The 20,677-nt window shown below is 40.9% G+C and overlaps 1 protein-coding gene across 2 annotated transcripts in view; it reads right to left on the bottom strand.

Annotated features, from left to right (window-relative positions):
* LRIG3 (leucine rich repeats and immunoglobulin like domains 3) overlaps positions 1-20,677 on the bottom strand; it is a 51,799-nt gene that overhangs the window by 16,002 nt on the left and 15,120 nt on the right. For both annotated transcript variants that reach the window (XM_061416645.1, XM_061416646.1), the window contains exons 4-9: positions 4,471-4,602; positions 3,847-3,990; positions 2,679-2,822; positions 2,238-2,381; positions 1,661-1,804; positions 352-432 (exon numbers count right to left, since the gene is read on the bottom strand). In XM_061416645.1, the coding sequence (XP_061272629.1) occupies positions 352-432; positions 1,661-1,804; positions 2,238-2,381; positions 2,679-2,822; positions 3,847-3,990; positions 4,471-4,602 (789 nt within the window). The remainder of the gene's footprint in view (positions 1-351; positions 433-1,660; positions 1,805-2,237; positions 2,382-2,678; positions 2,823-3,846; positions 3,991-4,470; positions 4,603-20,677) is intronic.

Genomic DNA, 20,677 nt, shown 5'->3' with positions numbered 1-20,677 from the left:
AGTTTCAGAGTAAAAGCACTATAATCAAGGAAGAAAACCTAATTAATATACTTCCTGTATAACAGCAGTCATTTGGGGAAATGATAAAAGGTAGCAACCAGATTAAGCACCTTTTTTCACAACTCTTTAAAGATGTCAACTTGTATGTGAAACTGAGTCTGATTAAGATAAAATGTTTAGGGAACACCCTGGTGGTCCAGCGGTTGGACTCAGGGCTTCAAATGCTGTGACCCCGGGTTCAATTCCTGGTTGGAGAACTAAGATCCCTCAAGCCATGTAGCATGGCCAAAAACAAAAAACAAAATGTTTGGGTCAAAGAGTGACACAAATTATGAAGCAAATCATACTCACAGGCGCTTCAGTTTGTCAAGCCCAGAGAAAGCACCATTCATGTCCTCAATGGTCCAAGAAATTTCATTATTCTTCAGATCTCTAGTTAAAAAGGAAAGATACTGAAACTGGTACCAGATATGTAACAAAAGATAGAGGCCTTTTTTTTTTTTTTTAAATCAAAGTGGCCCAGATGAGATTGGGTTTTTTATTTATGTAATTAATTAATTTACAGTTGCACTGGGTAGGTCTTCACTGCTGTGTCTGGGCTTTCTCTAGGGTGTGTGGGCTTCAGCAGTTGTGGCCCTTGGGCTCTAGAGTAAGGGCCCAGTTGTTGTGGCTCATGGGTTTAGTTGCTCTGTGGCATGTGAAATCTGCCCGGATAAGGGATCAAACCAGTGTCTCCTGCATTGGCAGGTGGATTCTAAACCACTGTGCCACCAAGGAAGCATTCCCTATTAGAGACATGCTTAGAAAGCAAAGATCATGTAATTTCTAATAAATCCCTCATAACTCCCCATATCATCTCTGTCCCTTTCAAAACAATAGAAAACTCTTTTTCTCCTCAACATACTTCTGACCTCCTCCCTCAACAACATTTTACACTTTTGCCTGAAATTAGGATAGTTGACTCTGGTCCTATGAACTCCTCTATCAAGATGACTAAATTCTGAAAGACTTGAATAGCCTGAAAAATACGGTGAACTTTAAAACCACCGTTCCAACCACACAAGGAGCAGGTTGCCAAAGCATACAACATACTTTTCAATTATGTAATGCTTCAAATAGTGTACAGAGCAAAAGTTTCTGACAGTGCAAAAACCCAGAGCCCATTGCACAACATTCAAATGAATATTTGAGAGGTTTTTCAAAGGTCAATTAATCCCACTCTCTCTTCCTTCTCTTGGGACAGAGATCAAGTCTGGATAGAACTGGTCTCACAAACAGGCATCTTCCTTTGCTGCCCTTTATATATCTTTCGTGCTCTGGGTAATTTTTAATCTGCATTTTTACAAAGAAAAAATTAGTGGATTTAAAATTGTTTGCCTCTTGAGCAGTTACCAACTTCCTGGAGATCCTGAGAAGGCTAACTGTAATCACCTCACCAATCTGATCACTGTTTCTTCTAATCCCTCTAAGAAGCACATATGGATGAAATGACTGATTTTAATCAAACTGATCTGGGAAAGATTAAGACACTTCTTCTGAGGCTGTACACATTTCCTTCACAACAAAGGAAATCTGCTTGGAGAAAAGTAGGTATGCTTAGGAACCAATCAGCTTCATGCACAGAGAGCAAAATGTGTAACTTGCAAAATGTGTAACTTACAAAGTCTTCAAGCTGGAAAGCCCCCGGAAGGCACAATCAGCAATGTAGTTGACTCTGTTATTCCCAATGTGCAATGTATTTAGCAAGCTTAGGCCCAGGAAGCTTGAATCATCCAACCTCGATAAGTGATTGTACGTTAGGTCCCTGTAAAGAGAAAACGAACAACAACAACAAAAAATCAACAATAGCTTTTATTTTCTAATTCAAAGCAGTGATTTGTAGAAAAAAACAAAACAGGTAATATATATTACCACAATAATCCTTATTTTAAAACTCCTCCTTCTTAATAATACTCAGATAAACATTATTTCTAATCCTAGTAATTAAAATCTTTTTATTTGAAAATCACCACCATTGCTTTAGCCCCTGTGCCACAGAACTGAAACAGCAGTTGCTGAAGTTGAAGCTAGCTTCAACTTCTCACAAGAAAACTATGCCTAGGTTGCATGTGAACAAAAAAGAAAAAAGCTGTCACCTTGGAAACTCTGTTATGAAAATTTCACAGATCAGTGGTAAGAAGCTCATGCTCTGGCATGATTCCTGCTCTCAAACCTGAGGAGAATAGCAGGCTACTCACAGCTCACTGAGTTTCTGGCAGAACTCCCAGGCATCAGGGCTGATCCTGCTGATGGCATTCTGACTGAGATGAAGTTCCTGCAGCATCAGCAAGCCGTAAAGCCAGCCTTTGGTAATCTCTGTTAGGTTGTTATGGTCCAGCTGCCTATATTGACGACAGTCAAAAGCAAGATCCTAAGTTTATTATCGAGACTCTTCAAAGGGGACATGATTACGACCTATTACATATGCCTAGTGGGGTGTGTAGCTTTTGTTATACAGAGATATCACGACAAAATACTATGCTTCTACATTCCCAGTCACAACACATGAAACAAAACTAAATATTATAAAATTATCAATGATGAGGCTGTAACACAGGATTTCAAAGAAAAGCTGCTGAAAGCTTACTGAGCATTTCAGGATCACACTGCCTGAGCAGGAACTGACCACCCACACTTACAAGATTTCCATGTTGCTCAGCCCCCAGAAAGCTCCATCCATAAGTCTTGTCACTCCGTTTCTTTGCATTTTCAGAGACTTCAGAGCACCAAGCCCTTGGAAAGTGAGCCCATCTATGTTTTTAATCTTGTTTCGGTTGAGTTCACTGCATTGGATGTTAAACAGTTAGCTTATACGACAAATTCTGGAGGCAGTAATAAAATGTGACATACGACAATACAGTTAAACTAGCCTGCATTAAATTACAGAAGATACTTTAAATTTCTAAACATTTTTATTGAGAAGAATTTTGATTTATTAGCAGTGAACAAATTTCCTTCCGACACATGGGATGCATTTTCAGAATGATAAAACACGGACACCAGACTGCACTTGAAGTTTCTAAACTGTTGTCCATTCAGTGTAGAACTAAACATATTAATATCAGTTTTTAACGTTATCCAGAATGGGAGTACTGAATATCATGTTAAAACATGAGGTCTATTCAGGAGCAGGATCGTCAAGCTTATCCTGTTCAACCGCTTACAAAAGTTGATTTCCCTCTGTCACGATTTGCCCTGTGTTTAATGCTTTCTCTTTGAGGCAGTCATTCTTAATCTTGTTGGCACCCTGGAAATACCTGGGGAGTTTTAAAAAATTATTGAAGCCTGGATCCTACTCCCAGAGGTTCTAATGTAATTGGTGTAGGGTGTGGCCTGGGCACTGGGATTTTTATAAGCTCCCCAAGTGTCTGTAATGTGCAGCCAAGGCTGAAAACCACTATATTGTAGGAGCCTGTTCAGAGGGCTCCACCGTTACTAATAAGACAGTTCTTTGTAGCTCCTTAAGCTACCAGGGCCCCTGCAGTCAGTTGCTGGTATTATCCTCGCCATCTGCAGCTCCGTGGACAGTCACATCTTCACTGCCATCATGATGTATATGTACGGAGGTTGTTCAGTGACTACATCCTCCACTCTTAGGAACACCCAACCTTCCTTCTCAGGCAGAAGAATGCATTGGGTGACTTCTAAGGCTCTTTCTGATTCAGATTCTACACCTCCAGCTCTCAGAGAAAAGGCAGCTACATCCTTGCTTCTAAACTCCTTCTGCCACGTGGTGGATTTTAGGGGGGAGATGCCAAGGGTTTAGAGGAGGTGAGGACACCATATCTAAGAGAACATTTTACTTACAGGTGTTGCAGTTGGGGCAGTTTAAACATCTTGGGTGGAAGAGCTGAGATTCGGTTCCTGTTCAGCTTCAACACCAGGAGTGTGCTAGCCAAATTGTCAAAATACCCAGGTTCCATGGATGTGACTCGATTGCTGTTGATATACCTGTTGAAAGTCTGAAGCTGAGTTTCTCTTTGGGAAGTTAAAGTGCGTGCATACTCTGTACAGAAACACTTGTTCAGAGGGCTGAGCCATTATTTGTTACAATGGACATTAAAATAATTAACTCTTTAGGTGCTGAAGGCCAATATCAACTATGATTCACATATTTCTAGGGAAAGAATGAATAAAACATTTGAAGATTACAAACATCTGTTAGAGACGCTTATCTAATTTTTGTGAAATTCATTTATTAATAAAACACACCAGTGGCTTACTTTCAATTAATTTTTTAAAGAAGCACTTGGTTCCTCTAAGTAGTCAAAAGATCTCATTTTTTGCAATCCAAAAGTGTAAAAAGTAAATGAGGACAGTGGTTAAACAAAAAGTCTCTATCTGGTCTCTATCATGAAAGTTGTTTCTTTTTTAATGTAGCACAATATTTTCATCACAGGTGAAAATTTTGTTAAAAACAACTTGACTTACAGATACTTGAGTTGTAGGGGTGGAAGTGCAGTTTTAAGTTCTGAAATATTATTGCCACTCAGGTCCAAAGTTTCAAGGGACTGAAATTGTCTCAGATGTTCAGGTAATATTTCCACAATTTTGTTTCCAGCTCTGGATTTAAAGAATGGCACAGATAACAGGATGAATGGTACAACAATCTGAAAGGTGAAAAATACTATTTCTAACTTGTTCTTCACAAATATGGAAAACTGATTGCTCTAAAGAGCACTTTTAAAACAGCAACTCTTTAGTCACTTCAATGTTTCGCTAAATAATAGACCATAAAGTTAGAAATATGAAAAACATTCCTATATAAATCTGGGTATGTTTAACAGCTGTGGGTATCTGAATGCAATGTATTTAAACTGATTTTTTTCTTTCTGTTATTTTGTTAATGGTCTTTCTTCCTTATCATTTTTATGAAATGAGATGTGAAATGACTAGCACGAAGTTGGCATTCTGGACACTGGTTAGTTCCCTATTAATCCATTTCTACTTCTTTCCTTGAAAAGTATACATACTATAGGGGCAAATGAACTTAGAATACTCATTAGATTGGGCTTTTTAAAAGCCATCATGGACAAATCTCTTTTTCTTTAAGAAACAAGTTTCAAAGCATTGCTGTATTCTTCAAAACCAGTGGATATACTCCAAGGTTTTGAATATTACAAAAGTATTAGTTAAGAGCACGCCAGTCTAAACAATCCCTGGGAACAAGGAGATTTTAAAAAAGCTTGACACTGTCTTAAACACCAGATCATGGTGTCCAATATGGAAGCCACACAGCTACTATAGCTCTTTACATTAAAATTAAAATTAAATGTTAAAGTTCAGTTCCATAGTCACAGTAGCCACGTCAGGTCCTGAATAGCCACATTTGCCTGCTATCAGTCAAATGGATCACTACGCATACAGAACATCCCCACTATCGTGGAAAGTTCTCCTGAAGATCACTACACTAGACCACAAATGAAAAAACAAACATAAACAAGACAAAGGCCAAGTCAAAGCTATCAAACGGTCATCAATACAACAGTTTTCAAGGGGGAGATTCAACATTAAATGACAATCTTGCTAGAAAACAGGAACCAAACTGATGTGCAAAACCATCTTAACTGTCATATCAGACCAGGCAGCTTGGGCTTCTTAGATTATCTACTAGGCAAGAGAAAATAAAATGTCAAGGGAGAGAGGCTTGGATGATGGCAGAGTGTACCTAAACAGAAGGGTCTTTTCTTCACAGCCCAAGGACAACGAAACAATCTGAAGGCTCTAACTGGAACTTCGTATGTCATAAGTCACGTGCTGCCATTTCTAGGCATTCAGTTCAGTTCAGTTCAGTCGCACAGTCACGTCCGACTCTTTGCGACCCCATGGACTGCAGCACGCCAGGCCTCCCTGTCCATCACCAACTCCCGGAGTTTACTCAAATTCACATCCATTGAGTTGGTGATGCCATCCAACCATCTTATCCTCTGTCATCCCCTTCTCCTCCTGCCTTCAATCTTTCCCAGCATCAGGATCTTTTTTTTTTTTTAATTTTATTTTTAAACTTTACATAATTGTATTAGTTTTGCCAAATATCAAAATGAATCCGCCACAGGTATACATGTGTTCCCCATCCTGAACCCTCCTCCCTCCTCCCTCCCCATACCATCCCTCTGGGTCGTCCCAGTGCACTAGCCCCAAGCATCCAGTATTGTGCATCGAACCTGGACTGGCATCTCGTTTCATACATGATATTTTACATGTTTCAATGCCATTCTCCCACATCTTCCCACCCTCTCCCTCTCCCACAGAGTCCATAAGACTGTTCTATACATCACTGTCTCTTTTGCTGTCTCGTACACAGGGTTATTGTTACCATCTTTCTAAATTCCATATATATGTGTTAGTATACTGTATTGGTGTTTTTCCTTCTGGCTTACTTCACTCTGTATAATAGGCTCCAGTTTCATCCACCTCATTAGAACTGATTCAAATGTATTCTTTTTAATGGCTGAGTAATACTCCATTGTGTATATGTACCACAGCTTTCTTATCCATTCATCTGCTGATGGACATCTAGGTTGCTTCCATGTCCTGGCTATTATAAACAGTGCTGCGATGAACATTGGGGTACACGTGTCTCTTTCCCTTCTGGTTTCCTCAGTGTGTATGCCCAGCAGTGGGATTGCTGGATCATAAGGCAGTTCTATTTCAAATGAGTCAGTTCTTTGCATCAGGTGGCCAAAGTATTGGAGTTTCAGCTTCAGCATCAGTCCTTCCAATGAATATTCAGGACTGATTTCCTTTAGGATGGACTGGTTGGATCTCCCTGTAGTCCAAGGGACTCTCAAGAGTGTTCTCCAACACCACAGTTCAAAAGCATCAATTCTTTGGTGCTCAAGCTTTCTTTACAGTCTAACTCTCACATCCATACATGATTACTGGAAAAACCACAGATTTGACTAGATGGACCTTTGTTGGCAAAGTAATGTCTCTGGTTTTTAACATGCTGTCTAGATTGGTCACAGCTTTTTTTCCAAAGAGCAAGCTTCTTTTAATTTCAGGCTGTAGTCTAAAATTAAATCACCATCTGCAGTGATTTTGGAGCCCCTAAAAATAAAGTTTCTCACTGTTTCCATTGTTTCCCATGTATTTGCCATGAAGTGATGGGACTGGATGCCATGATCTTAGTTTTCTGAATGCTGAGTTTTAAGCCAGCTTTTTCACTCTCCTCTTTCACCTTCATCAAGCTCTTTCGTTCCTCTTTGCTTTCTGCCATAAGGGTGGTGTCATCTGCGTACCTCTACACATAGTCTTAGGTAAACCTCACTTAAGAGGAACATTTAGACATGAGATTGTATGTGTATCTTTGTTACCAATAGCCACATTTGTAGAGTGCTTTGAGTTCATTAATATATTTCTGACCAGAGGATTCTTGCAAATACTAATGCCCGAGGCCAGAGATTTGTTAATACTGAAACACTCCATTCAATAATGTTCAGGTAACAAAAGATGCATTAAAACGTTTCTGGGTCTGTAAATTGTTAAGTTCTTTTGCATTATTATGATTCATGTGCCTCTCACCACAGGAGCACCTCTCGTGTATTTCCACAAAATCCTCTGCTGCATCTGACACAGCACTTTTTATGCTGTTGGTCTCTTCTGCCATACTGTGAGCTCCTTTGAAACTGTGTCTCTACCCCTCAGTTTTGGAATGTGCATGTGTGCCTGCTAAGTCACTTCAGTCCTGTCCGACTCTTTGAGACCCTATGGACTGCAGCCCACCAGGGTCCTCTGTCCATGGGATTGTCCATGCAAGAATACTGCAGTGGGTTGCCATGCCCTCCCCTTCAGGGGATCTTCCCAACCCAGGGATCGAATCTGTGTCTCTTACATCTGTGTTCGCAGGCAGGGCAGGAAGCCCATTTTAGAATATATAAGGAATCTAGTAACACTGAGGACATATTAAAAGCCAAGACCTATGCTAGACATTTTTCATATATTATGCCATTTAATCATAACATCTCTCTGGTGTTTAAATTAGGAACTACAGCTTTTAACCTATGAAGTCTAAGCTCTCCCACCTCGCAGAGTAACTCCCTATTGGTCCCGTAGCACTCCCTGAAGGCTGTTTCATTGAATACAAACATAGTTTGGTATGAAAGTGCTTACATGAAGATGCACCTCCAGAAGGGCCTGCAACTTCTCACACTTGCAAAAATGCTGAACTACTGATTCCAAACTCCTCTGGGGGTGCACACCAGCTCACTGAGCCATCATCATGCCAACACTGTGTGACCAGTCACTCAGCTGTGTCCGACTCTTTGTGACCCCATGGACTGTAGCCTGCCAGCCTCCTCTGTCCATGGGATTCTCCAGGCAAGAATACTGGAGTGGGCTGCCATTTCCTTCTCTAATGCCAACACTAAGGAGGCCCTAGAAATGGGGTCTCACCCCAGGTGGATTAAGAGGAACCCAGGAGTTTGCATGTGTTTGGCACCCAACAGAGTAGAAGGCCAGCTTCCCAATTACCTACAAATGTCAGGTGCTGCTTTTCCCAGTAGGGGAGAAAACAGGCCATACATTTTAAATCTATTCCAATAACAAAGCACTAACAAAATTCTCAAAACAGTGTTGAAAAACCTCCATGTGTTACCTCTAAGGACTGTCAGGGAATTGTCTTTTTTAACCCAAGTCATCTAAAAATCTAATGCCATTTAAAAAATAATCCTACATAAGGCAACAGGCATGGGTGATTTATGTCCTAATAGCTGAACTCTGTGAAAATAGTAAGGTTAAGCAAAAGGCGGGGGGATTAGCAGTCCCATGTATAAGTTACAATTATCAAGCTCCTGAGATTCCCATAGTCTTAACAGAGTTTGTTTAGAGTTAAGTCAGCCACGACCTCTGATTCTGACCATTTCCCGCATCTGGATTCATCATCATGTAAACCCCTTGATCTAGCTGTGAGGTACAGGGTAAGGCAAGTGAGACAATTAGTCAGTTTCTACGTCCCGGAGATGGATTCAGTCCAACAGACAAGCCACAGGGCCACAGGGTCAGGGTGTGTGGGTTTAAAAAAAAACCACATTTCGGGGGACAAAAATGTTCTCTTAAATGCATTTAGCCCAAATGTTTGCATTACCAGGATGTCCCCTCCACCAAACAGCATAGTAACCCTGAAGTACCCCCTCTCATCTCCTTCCCTCCCTGTCTGGTCTGTAGGCACTGCCTCCCATCAAACTCTGCATCTGGTTTTGGTCCCCAGGTTGTTTGGGCCTAGCTAGCAGAGCTATGCTTCTATTTAACAACAAGAAGAAATAGCCATAGGTTCGCAATAAATGGAGCAAACTAGTAATTGGTGGGAGGGAGAGGGAGACCCACAGGTGTCTATCACGTTGCTCAAAGAAGGCTACAAGTTAGATAACAGGCCACACAATCTTTGGTTTGTGTATTCGTTTGTTTATAAGGTAATTATGAACAAGGTATTAAAACTGCCAATTACTTGAGTGACGAATAAAATTTTCCTTGCAGTTAAAGTGTGCTCGGGCCAAAGCCGGCAATTTCCTGAGCTGCACACCTCCTAAATTGCAGTGTGAAGGTGCTCAGTTATAAATGGAGCCTGTACAGTGCGCCTTTGTCAGCGCTATGTCCCAGTACAAAATCCCTCACAACTGCCAGGATAATGGGCCCTGTATCACAAAATTTTAACTCTGTTCTAATGGAACTGAATTAAATCCAAATACCAGTTTCATATTAGCTCTCGGATTAACTGGCAAATAACCACCTGATATGTACCAGTTTAAAAAAAACAAACAAACTTGTTCTCTACCAAACAAGAAGGGTTTTTAAAAAAGACAACTACATTAAAAAAAATGAGTTTAAAAAATCTTTTTAATCACTTAAAATCCTCAAAATAAATGTATTTCATAACAGAGTGGGGTCACAAATAACCACTTGTAGGAGACAAAGATTCAATTCAACTCTAAGTTTCAATTTTTCTCCAAATATGGATAAATGCCAAAATTAATGAACACATTAAAAGCACTGCAGCTAAATAATATTTTTGGCAGAAGATGTGCAATCTTTTAACAAATAACAAAACTGTGTATCTTTTTCCATTACTTAAGTTAATGCGGAAATGCCATCCTTCCATTGAACAAAAACCTGTACTCTTAGCAATGGAAGGCATCTCAGCCTTGTGCAAATCCATCTTAAGGTCCACGAATATTTTGGTTATTTATGCTTGTTGATAGTACAAGGCGTTCCTTGGTCACATCACTGCTGAGGTCAAGTATAATCAGTCCCTTGTGGACAAATACAGACTTGGGGGCTGGGTCAGTTGGAATGCAGATGGTGGCCTTAGGCTGCTCAGAGGCCATGGGAAAAACAGGAGGCCTAGGTATTTCAGCCTTGGCTTCTCAGGTCCAACAATGATGGTCTCACTCTGTCGCTAACTTCATTTTTCAGCCTACTTTGCCAAATACCTTTAAGCAGAACCAAACCCAACTTACCACTTTTATATGGTGGTATTTGCTCTGAGTGTGCGGATGGCCTGGCAGAGAACAAGAGGGATGTCATCCCTGACCTCACAGCACTGCAATTCTAGTTGGGGGAACAGGCAGGCAAGAGGAAGCAGCCACCACAGGGACACATGAAGACGAAAGGGCAGACTCCTAAAAAGCGGCGGGAGGGGTGTGGGCACCAGCAAACTTCCCCTGGCAAAGGGGAGGCCAGTACTCTTGCCTGGAAAATCCCATGGATGGAGGAGCCTGGTAGGCTGCAGTCCATGGGGTCCCAGAAAGCGACTTCACTTTCACTTTTCACTTTCATGCATTGGAGAAGGAAATGGCAACACACTGCAGTATTCTTGCCTGGAGAATCTCAGGGACAGAGGAGCCTAGTGGGCTGCCGTCTATGGGGTCGCACAGAGTCGGACACGACTGAAGCGACTTAGCAGCAGCAGCAGTGCTCTGAGCAGAAGCAAGGGACCTAGAGACTGTCAACAGAGTGAAATAAGTCAGAAGGAGAAAAATAAATATCGTATATTAATGCATGTGGGCGGAATCTAGCAAAATGGTATAGATGATTTTATTTGCAAAACAAAAACAGTCACAGACACAGAGAACAAACATGGATACCAAAGGGGAAGGGGAGGTGGAACAAATTGGGAGACTGGGTTGACATATTTACAGTACTATGTATAAAACAGATGACTCATGATAATCTACTGTATAGCACAGGGAACCCTACTCAATGCTCTGTGGTGACCTAAATGGGAAGGAAATCCAAAGGGGAGGGACTATATGTATACGTACAGCTGATTCACTTTGCTGTACAGTAGAAACCAACTCAACACTGCATACTCCAATAAAAATTAATTTAAAATAAAATATAAACAAAAGGGAATATTAAAAAAAGGAAGTGAGAGCAAGGCAAAGCGTTTTCCCCTTCAAGAAATGGAAGAAAGCCTTGATGGTGGGAGGTCCTGAGTGGAGACGGGAGAAACAGGAAGCACAAGAGTGAGGAGCTGGGAGGAGACGAGAGTAGGTCAAGTGGGACCCTGTAAACCACGTTAGTCATTTGGCCTTTATCTCAAGATCACTCATGCAGAGGGGCGAGGACAGAGGACTTCACATGGTGGCTGACAACAGCTGACGGACATGTTGGAGAGGCTACTCTGGCAGCAGTGGGGAGAAAGATGGGCTTGGGGACAGGCAGGAGGAGGTGCAGAGGAGGGATGGGGGGAACAGTGTGGTCTGCCTGGACACCCATTTTGTGAGGGATAACCCCATTCTTCCTCTGGTTTGCAGGGCTCAGGCTGTGCTTTCTCCTCCACTGACATATGGGCTCAGGTTTCAAGTTCTGCAGCCTCTGGACACTGGGACCCAGTTCCCCTCCACGTGACTCACTGCCCCGTGTGTTGTCTTGTGTATACGAGAATCCTCAAGGGGTCCCCTTCGAAAGCAGACTAGAGCCCCCTCTTGCTCAGATGTAAGATGCCACTGACCAGAATAGCCCAGTTATGGCATTTCCATGTCTGCAATCCCTAGGAACATGGCAAAATGTGTAATTCTCATGTGTGAGAAATATATCTGTTTGTTCTCATACTCTGAACCCTGCAAAGAATGTAAAGGTGTGAAAACTGTTAGTCACTCAGTTGTGTCTGATTCTTTTCAGACTCCATGGATTGTAGCCCACCAGGCTCCTCTGTCCATGGGATTTTCCAGGCAAGAATACTGGAGGGGGTTACCATTTCCTTCTCCAGGGGATCTTCCCAACCCAGGGATTGAACCTGTGTCTCCCATGTTGGCAGGCAGATTCTTTAGCACTGAGCCACCTGGAAAGCCCTCATGCAGTCTTAAGTGGACATAAACTGTGTTAGTTTATTTCCAAAGTTGGAGAGCAGAGTCCCAGAGTGGAAGACTCTTCGTGAGGAACCAGAATATCAAGTTTTATCACACTGGAATGCCTGAAACCAATTAATCCTGAAACCAACTAAACTGTAGCTTCTTGGTGAATAAGAGATATCTGTCAATGGTCTCAACTGTCTCCTGCCTGTTAGACAACATAAAGGCAGCTGAAGGTTCTGCAGTTTGTTGTGTAAAGTCATGCAAGTTTGGCTGTTTAGAGAAGGTATGCACATGTGGCATTTTCCTTTTAGAGAGGATATGTGCAGTGAAATTTAATCTGAAACCATTTTTTTTAAACATGCTGCAATGCCCTCTTTTCTTAGAATACATTACTTTGACCACATCCATGAAGTCTAGTTCAGTTATTGCAGCCAACAAATTCCTGAGTCCATGGTCATTCCATACAACCAGGGAACAAGCACATTAACTGTACGAACTGGGACAATCGGCCAGGCCCCAAGGAAATGCTGATTGCTATATATAACTTGTAAGTCACCAGTTTAACACCATTTATAAAGGTATTACAAGTTGTAAAAGAAAACATTACATTTGCAAATACATTAAAGGTCGTTTGTATTTCCAAAAATAACCTCTCTTTTCTCCCCATCCCCACCAAAAAAAAAAAAAAAAAAAGCTTCCTTGAAAACTACCTTGGCTGGAATAACTAACCCCGTTATATTAGGCTTCTTTTAGCAAAGAACCTCTCCCGTGCAGATAAAAATAAACTGTCTCTGCTCATCTTTTTTCTAAAAATATAATTAAGAAGTTTCATTAAAAGAACACATGTTTAGACTGGTCCACTGGGTCCTGTAGCATCAAAGGATAAAGCCAATTGAGGAAGCTTCTGCAAGGAGACAGATTCCTGATGAAGCATTAGTGATCTGTAAGGAGCACAGAATCCATTCTTTCAGCTAAACGCCAGTTCAATAGAAAAATATAATTATCTTTGGGATCAAGAACACGATAAAGATGTCCACAAAGTTTTAATACAGAGATCCTCCAATAATGAGGGCCCGGGTGGCTCCAACAGTAAAGAATCTGCCTGCAATGCAGGAGATCCGGGTTCAGTCCCTGGGTTGGGAAGATCCCCTGGAAGAGGAAATGGCAACCCCACTCCAGTATTCTTGCCTGGAGAATTCCATGGACAGAGGAGCCTGGCAGGCTATAGTTCATAGGGTCACAAGAGTTGGACAAGACTAAGCAACTAACACTTTCACTTTTACAAGACTGAAAAAAGAATATAGGTAAAAGAATATAGGTAGAAAATGCCCTTGTGCCACACACAAAACAATCCTTTTTTTGATCCCCCAAATATGCATTCTATTCAGTCCTTTCATGTAAACAAAATTTAAGGACAGGTCCTAGAAGACACCAGGATCCTAAACAAGATACTTACTGAACAATTGTTTGAATTTGAAATAACTGAATTATATACGATAAAAATTAACTCTAATAAATTAAAATTTTTTTCCCTACCTCTCTTTTGAGGCAGGGTCTTCCACAGTCATTTTCACAGGTCAGACCACTGCTGTGACTCATCTGTGACTTTAAGTCTTCCCACAAGCTTGTGGTTTACTTGTGATAGAAGAAAATCTCTGATTCATCTTTGGTTCTCAAAACTCAAGAATTAAATAAATGGGTTCATGACCATGAAGTGACCAAATAAATCTTGATCAGTCTTAAAAACTCTAGATCAAGCTTTAGATTGGCCAGTAAGGATGTACCTAAACTGTGGTTCAAGATGCGTATGTACATCAGAAAGCAGTATCATCACTACACCTTCCAGCCAGAAAAAGTGAACATACACTGGGATTCCACATGTCAGTCAACCTGCCAAAAGTAGGGTCTCTCTGAAGCAGCAGATCATAGCACAGTTCCCCAGCAAGGAGACTCTGATTCTGTTCCCACTTGTGTGTCTTGATCTACCATACGGAGTGAACTGATCTTCTCACTGTCAGTGGGAGGAAATGGAAGGAAAAGTCCTCTTCCAGCTCTAAGGAGTTGTGGACTGGGATGACAAATTCTGCAAATGACCAGATTCGCTGCAGAGGCTTCACACAACCGTCCTATAAAACCGTAGCCTCTTACAGAACCTGGTCTCACTTTGGCAGGGGACTTCTTTCCTGTGAGAGTCCCACTGCCTGGTTGCCCAGTCTTTCTTGGTTTATTCTCATTTTCCTGAAGTATATCCTTCACTAGCTTTCTAAAAAATCAAGTGCAGAGACATGTTCTTTTTTCATACTTGGTAATGTCTTTATTGACAGCTGGCTGTGGACAGAGCTGAGACGAGAAATCCTGTTCCTTAGGATTCTGAAGACTGTTTTACTCTGTCACAACACTCAAGGATGTTAAGTCTGGGGAGCAGAAGAAACACAGCTTCTCAACAGCAGTGTTCTTAAACTGCAGCAGGCATCAGAAGTGGGGCAGAGGCCTGCTGAGGTACTGATTGTTGAGCCCCACACTCAGTGTTTCTGTGTTAGTAGGTCTGAGGGTGACCTGAGAATCTGCATTTCTACCAAGTTCCCAGGTGACCACTGCTGATCCTTACAGGTGACCTGCTTTGCATTTTAATTTTCCTCCTCTCAGAGCTTCTCCTTAATCGTGATATTCTAAAATTGCACAGTAAGATTCCCTTAGTATATGTCATTTTAAAATTTTCATTTGCAGGCACTCAATATGGTCTCTCAAGTTAGAAATGTATGTTCTTTAGCTCTGGGAAATTTTTTTGTCTCTTTGATAATTTCCTCTTTTCTATTTCCATAGATGTCTCTTTGTGAATTCTATAGATTTCCTAGTTCATCCTCTAAGTTTCTTATTTTTTCCTCTCCTGTTTTCCATCTTTTTGTCTTTTGGTTCTTCTTTTAGAGAGTTTTTCAACCTCCTTCCAACATTTCTATTATCTTTTTAAAGTGTCTGTTATACTTACTTTTTAAAAAATAATTTCCATTTCCTCCTCAGTTTCAGTCTGCTATTACATTTAAGAGTCCCGTTCTTCTTTTCTGAAATATTTATTATTATTTACCACACTTTTCTTGTTTAGTGGATATATATGTTCTCTCTTCTTTCTAGAGATACAGGTTGTTTCGAAGTTCCCATCTCCCTCCATTGTCCCTGGTTCCCTGTTCCCATGTATTTCAGACTCTGACTCGACTTATAGGAATTCTATCAATGATTACTATGTATAAAGTAGATAACTAATGAGAACCTACTGCATACCTCAGGGAACTCTACTCAATGTTCTGTGATAACCTAAATGGGAAGGAAATCCATAAAGGGAGGGGATATATATACATATAGCTGATTCACTGTGCTGCGCAGTGGAAACTAACACCACATTGTAAAGCAACTATACTCCAATAAAAATTAATATTAAAAAACAAAGCCAGTGGTCACTGGCTATCTGCTCATATTTAGTGAAAAGCAGCCCCCAAAAGCTGGCTGAGCAGGGTCTGTTTCACAATGGATCCATACACATCTGTCTGATGGCTCAAGCCATCCAGCCTCAAGGCTGGTGTAATAAGCCTGAAGGCTAGTCTCTAGGAAGGTGAACAGAAACGTAAGCTAAGAGGAGGACTATCACCCTCATATTCAGACTGGACTTAACTTCCCTGATTGCAGAAGATGCTATCCTCAAGCCTCACCCCTAGCCTCAGCAGGGCCTGTGCCGCATATCCCCAAGAAGTTTTTTCAACTCTCTAGAAAGTAAACTTCCAGTTTTCTGCCTCCATTAAAGGAAGGGCGGTCACTTGGCTTTAAGTTCTGGAGGGGGAATCTGGAGGTCCATTTCACCAATCCCCCATTTTCAGTCCTATCCTGCACCCCTTTCTTGACCAGCTTTGAATTCTTGAAGCATTCACAGAAGCATTTTTGCAGCAAGAAAAGCATTTATTTTGGGATCCACTCTCACTAAGCCATTTACTATTGGTGTTCTTGCTTGAAAAATTGTTGTGGCATCTTTTGTTTGGACTCTCTCTCCTCCTGTTTGTCTTTACTCCTGTCTGTGTGCTTCCTTTATTTTCATTTTAAGGGGGTTCTTGTTTACAGCAGAGTGAAGCAAAAGTGCTCAGTCCACCAGGCCTTATAGGATGTTTTCAATAGTCATCTGATCATTGAATAAAACCAGCTTTTCTCTTAGATATTCAAATTAGATATTCTAACAAAAATACTAGCCTATGTAAATTTTACCTTAAGATGATACTATGAACCAGAAAACATGGCATCATTATTCTGAACGTCAAATTAGTAAAGAGCTATCATACAGAGGATTCATCCTGTATGAACATATCAGGCTAAATGAAAGTCATTTTATTTTTTCTGATACGGTCCACAGACCAATGGACTAGGAAGGAACATCACAGAATGTTTTGGTTTAATAAAGTACTTAACTTGTCCTTGTGAACAAGAGAAAGTACACGTGGTGGTGATGATCCTACAGGCAAGCGAGTTCACACGCTGAGTCTTCAGTCACAGACTGGCACGGACCTTTGGGGAAGATGCTAAGTGGCTGCTGCTAAGTCTGCTGTCCGTGTTTGTATGAATACAGATAGAGATGTGAATAATCAAGTGCACACACAGCAGGACTGCAAGTGTCATGATCCCAAGCCCTTCAACAGACTAAAATGATAGTCTAGAAGCAACCAGTGAAATTAAGCTGGGGAAAGGCAGTGTTTCGAATTTTTAATCAAGCATTTATAAAGGCCTACTTGGAGGCAGTTCTTAGGAGAATGACAACAGACTTGGGAATCTTGGCTGACCACAACTCAATATGCGTCAACAATACATCACAGTCCTTAGAAAGCTAATTTAATCTTACACTTCATTATCATCCCATATTCTGGTCAAGAGATATGGTCCACCATATTCTGCATTAGACCACACCTCAGGTATTTTGCTCCGAGCACTGGGTTTTAGTGTCATACGAGAGGATGAGTGTAAGGGGAAGACTTTCAGAGTCTAGATCTGCACTAGCCACTGTAATAGCCACGGGCCACATGTGGCTCTTCACACAAAATTTAAAATTCCATCCCTCAGTCACACCAGCCACATTTCACACGTGCAGTCTCCATGTGTGCAGCAGGGACACATGCAGGCCACACCATGGTGGACCACACGTTTCCATTATCACAGAAAGTGCTCCTGGACCGCACTGGTCTAGACTCCATGTCATCCAGAAAATGGGAATTAGAACTCATGCTAGAAGAGAAAGCTTTAAGCAGCCCTGACAAGTTAAGACTTCTACGTGCTTGAATGTAGAAAATAGACTGGAGTTGTTCTCCCCAGTGCACAGAACTAGGAGAAGAGGCAGAAGCTGTCGAGAGAAAGAGCCCAGCTTAACAAATAAAGATTCCCAACAATTAAAACTATTCCAAATGGAATGGCTCCTCACGCAGGAGTGGGCTTTTGTCCCTTAAAGTGCTGAAGAGGAGGCTGGATAATCTCTCTTCCAGAGATGTCTCCACATGGAGAAATGTCTCTTCTAATTCAAAGTTACAAGGACTGCATGCAAACACTCAAGACTAACAAGACACGGGTTCTGACGGATTATATAATCTAGCAAAGCATTTCCCTCACCTTTTTACTGATGTTTACATATGGACGGTGATGAAGTGAAAGCAAGATAGATAGATAGGAGGAGAATAAAAGAAAAGAGGGACTTATATGGTGAACTGCCGAATGTCCTGATTCTGTAAACATACATTTGTCTTTAAAGAGTACTGCCCTCCCTCCCAGGTCAGGACCTTGAGCAGGACATCACGGCCATCAGTGATGAACTACAAAAGCATCTTACTTTTTCTAAAAAAGTTATGCTCATTTTTATTCTAACTCTATATGTTCATTTTGTTATAAAACCATTTAAAATTGCTTACCCACAGTAAACCTGACAGTCCAAGAATGTATACCAGGCTTATCCTGTTCTAGATGGTACTTGCCATGAATATTACCTTCATATTTTACAATGCCTTCAATCTCACTCTAGAGACTACTCTATCAGCTAAAGGTTTCTGGAGAGGGAAGGAGAAGCAAGGCAGTTGCTTGGAAGTGCTAGAAAGGAGGTGCTAATATTTATAACTGCCCTTTTTTCATGTCTTAAATTTAGTACTTAAGCAACTTGCAGACAGAGAGAGAAAGGGAGGTGCTGGTTAGAGCCCTGTGTCATTGTTCTGGTGTCTCTAACAAACAATGAGAGCCTGAACCTCTTGACTATGGAAGACAGCACAGATTGTGAAAGAAGGAAGAGAAGGAGGAAAACTAATGAGGCCAGGATACAGACACATGTTCAGTCTTGCCTCCCCAAACACGCAAAGCAACTGGTTGTAACTTTTTGTTTTGTCTGTCTTGGCAGCACAAGCCTCATTCAGCAGAGAGAGGTCTCTGGCAGGAGTTGCATTTGATACTTCAAAGCAGCCAACAAAAGGCTAATGTAAAATTGAGGAAAAGGATGAGAAAATGGTATAGGTTCAGGATAAACACTGGTAATACAGGAGCTCTTGCAGCAAGCTATACTGGAAAATCAAGTTTGAGGGCTAGCAGGTCAATTTTATGGGCTCCTAAAGTACCATTGAAGAAAGGTGCCCAATGGGCCACCAAGTCAAGTCTAAGAATGTTGTCACTTTGGAAATAAGTTCTGTTAATAAAAACAATTTTAAGTGTGTGCAGAGAGATGAGAACAAAAAGGTTAACTGACTAGTTTCTTTTGCAATTAACTATATGTTAATTTGGACTGGGAAACTGATTCAGTCATTCATTCAACAAATGTGGACTGTTTACCATATGCCAGGCGCTGAGCTCCACAGCAGAGTAACAACAGGGATGAAGAAAGACAAGATCTCAGCTTTATAAGGTTTCACTCTGATGGGGGAAATGGATATGAAAGAATCACAAATATACAACAGAAAAAAAAAAGAGACTGAATATATAACAAGGTAGATACTATAAACAGAGAAGACATAACAATGTGGAAGGTGGACTTAGCAAACGCTGGGGGAGGGTGAATATTCCAGGTAAAGGGATTTGAGGCAGGAACAAGCTGGAACATTCCTAGAAGTGAGGAATGATTCTAGAGAAGGCTCAGTGGGAAAAGAAGACTCAGGTCACGCAGAGCATTGCTTATCTTGAGAAGGATTTTTGCTCATGACCTAAGAACAATGGGAAATTCCTAAAGGGTTTAAAGAGCCACAACATGATCACATATTTATGTTTCAAACACAACCACTGTAAATCGAAATTCAAAAACCTAGCAAACGTGTATTCTGGGGATCAGTTTATGACTAAAAGTGAGGATAAACGTAAGAGTATTACACATATGGCTCTGTGTACAGTAAGCTCTCTTGTGTGCAAAATATCATATAAACATTTTAAAGTCTAATAAAAGATTACAACTTATCATATTAAGATGCTTATGTGTTTGTTTTGTAGGACTTGGGCTTAGGGAGCTCATTGCCATGAAACACAATAATGTCTGGTTTGTTTGTACTGGTGAAGGTGGTGGTCCTTGAATGCAATGTCCTTCACATATGAAGACACTAGTCCTTTTTATTCTCATATGGAGAGCATACATTTGGGGATGAATTTTCCAGTTAAGGTGCAAATTCCTTAGGCTTATCTACACCCACATGTGGGTAAAGATGGGATATAGTTTGTGTCCACTTTATTAGAAGCCTGATTCCCCAGAAATTTAAGTTCTAATTTTGGCTGAAGCTTCTCCGAAATTTCCCTTAATTTATATGATGACCTCGTTTCAAATACTAACTTATACAGATTTTGATTAAACAAACCAAAAAAAACCTGTTTTTACCTTTGAGCTTTTACCTCATGGTTATAAAATTACTTAGCTACACCATCACTTGAAATCATATAAAAATGCTTGTCTTTCCCACATGCAGCTTTGTTTCTGAGCTGTGGGCTATTAAAATATCAATATACTTTAAGAGTTATAAACTGAATGTGATGAATCATTTAAATAAACTCTGTGCCAAGAAACCAGGCAATAGTCTCTTAAGTCTCCCAAACTGATTTTTCATTAATCTGATTTTGGGAATATAACAAGAAATGCACGCTCATGGACAGAATTCCCACTTGATACAGTTCTGGATTCCATACACAGATAACGTCATACTGCATTATTTGACTTCTAGTCATTAGTTCAACTCTACTCCTTTTAGCATACAGAAGTCAAGGCTCACATGATTCCCGCTCCACGTCAATTTCCTTTTGTGGAAAACTAGAAGTGTGGCCCTAGCACACGGCAGGGCTCAGGGGACAGACAGCCCTAAAGGTGGATGGAT

Source organism: Bos javanicus, chromosome 5 (genome assembly GCF_032452875.1).
Source record: "Bos javanicus breed banteng chromosome 5, ARS-OSU_banteng_1.0, whole genome shotgun sequence".
Taxonomy (NCBI): Eukaryota; Metazoa; Chordata; class Mammalia; order Artiodactyla; family Bovidae; genus Bos; species Bos javanicus.
The sequence above is the reverse complement of the archived record's forward strand: the minus strand, read 5'-3'. Positions and strand labels throughout refer to the sequence as shown.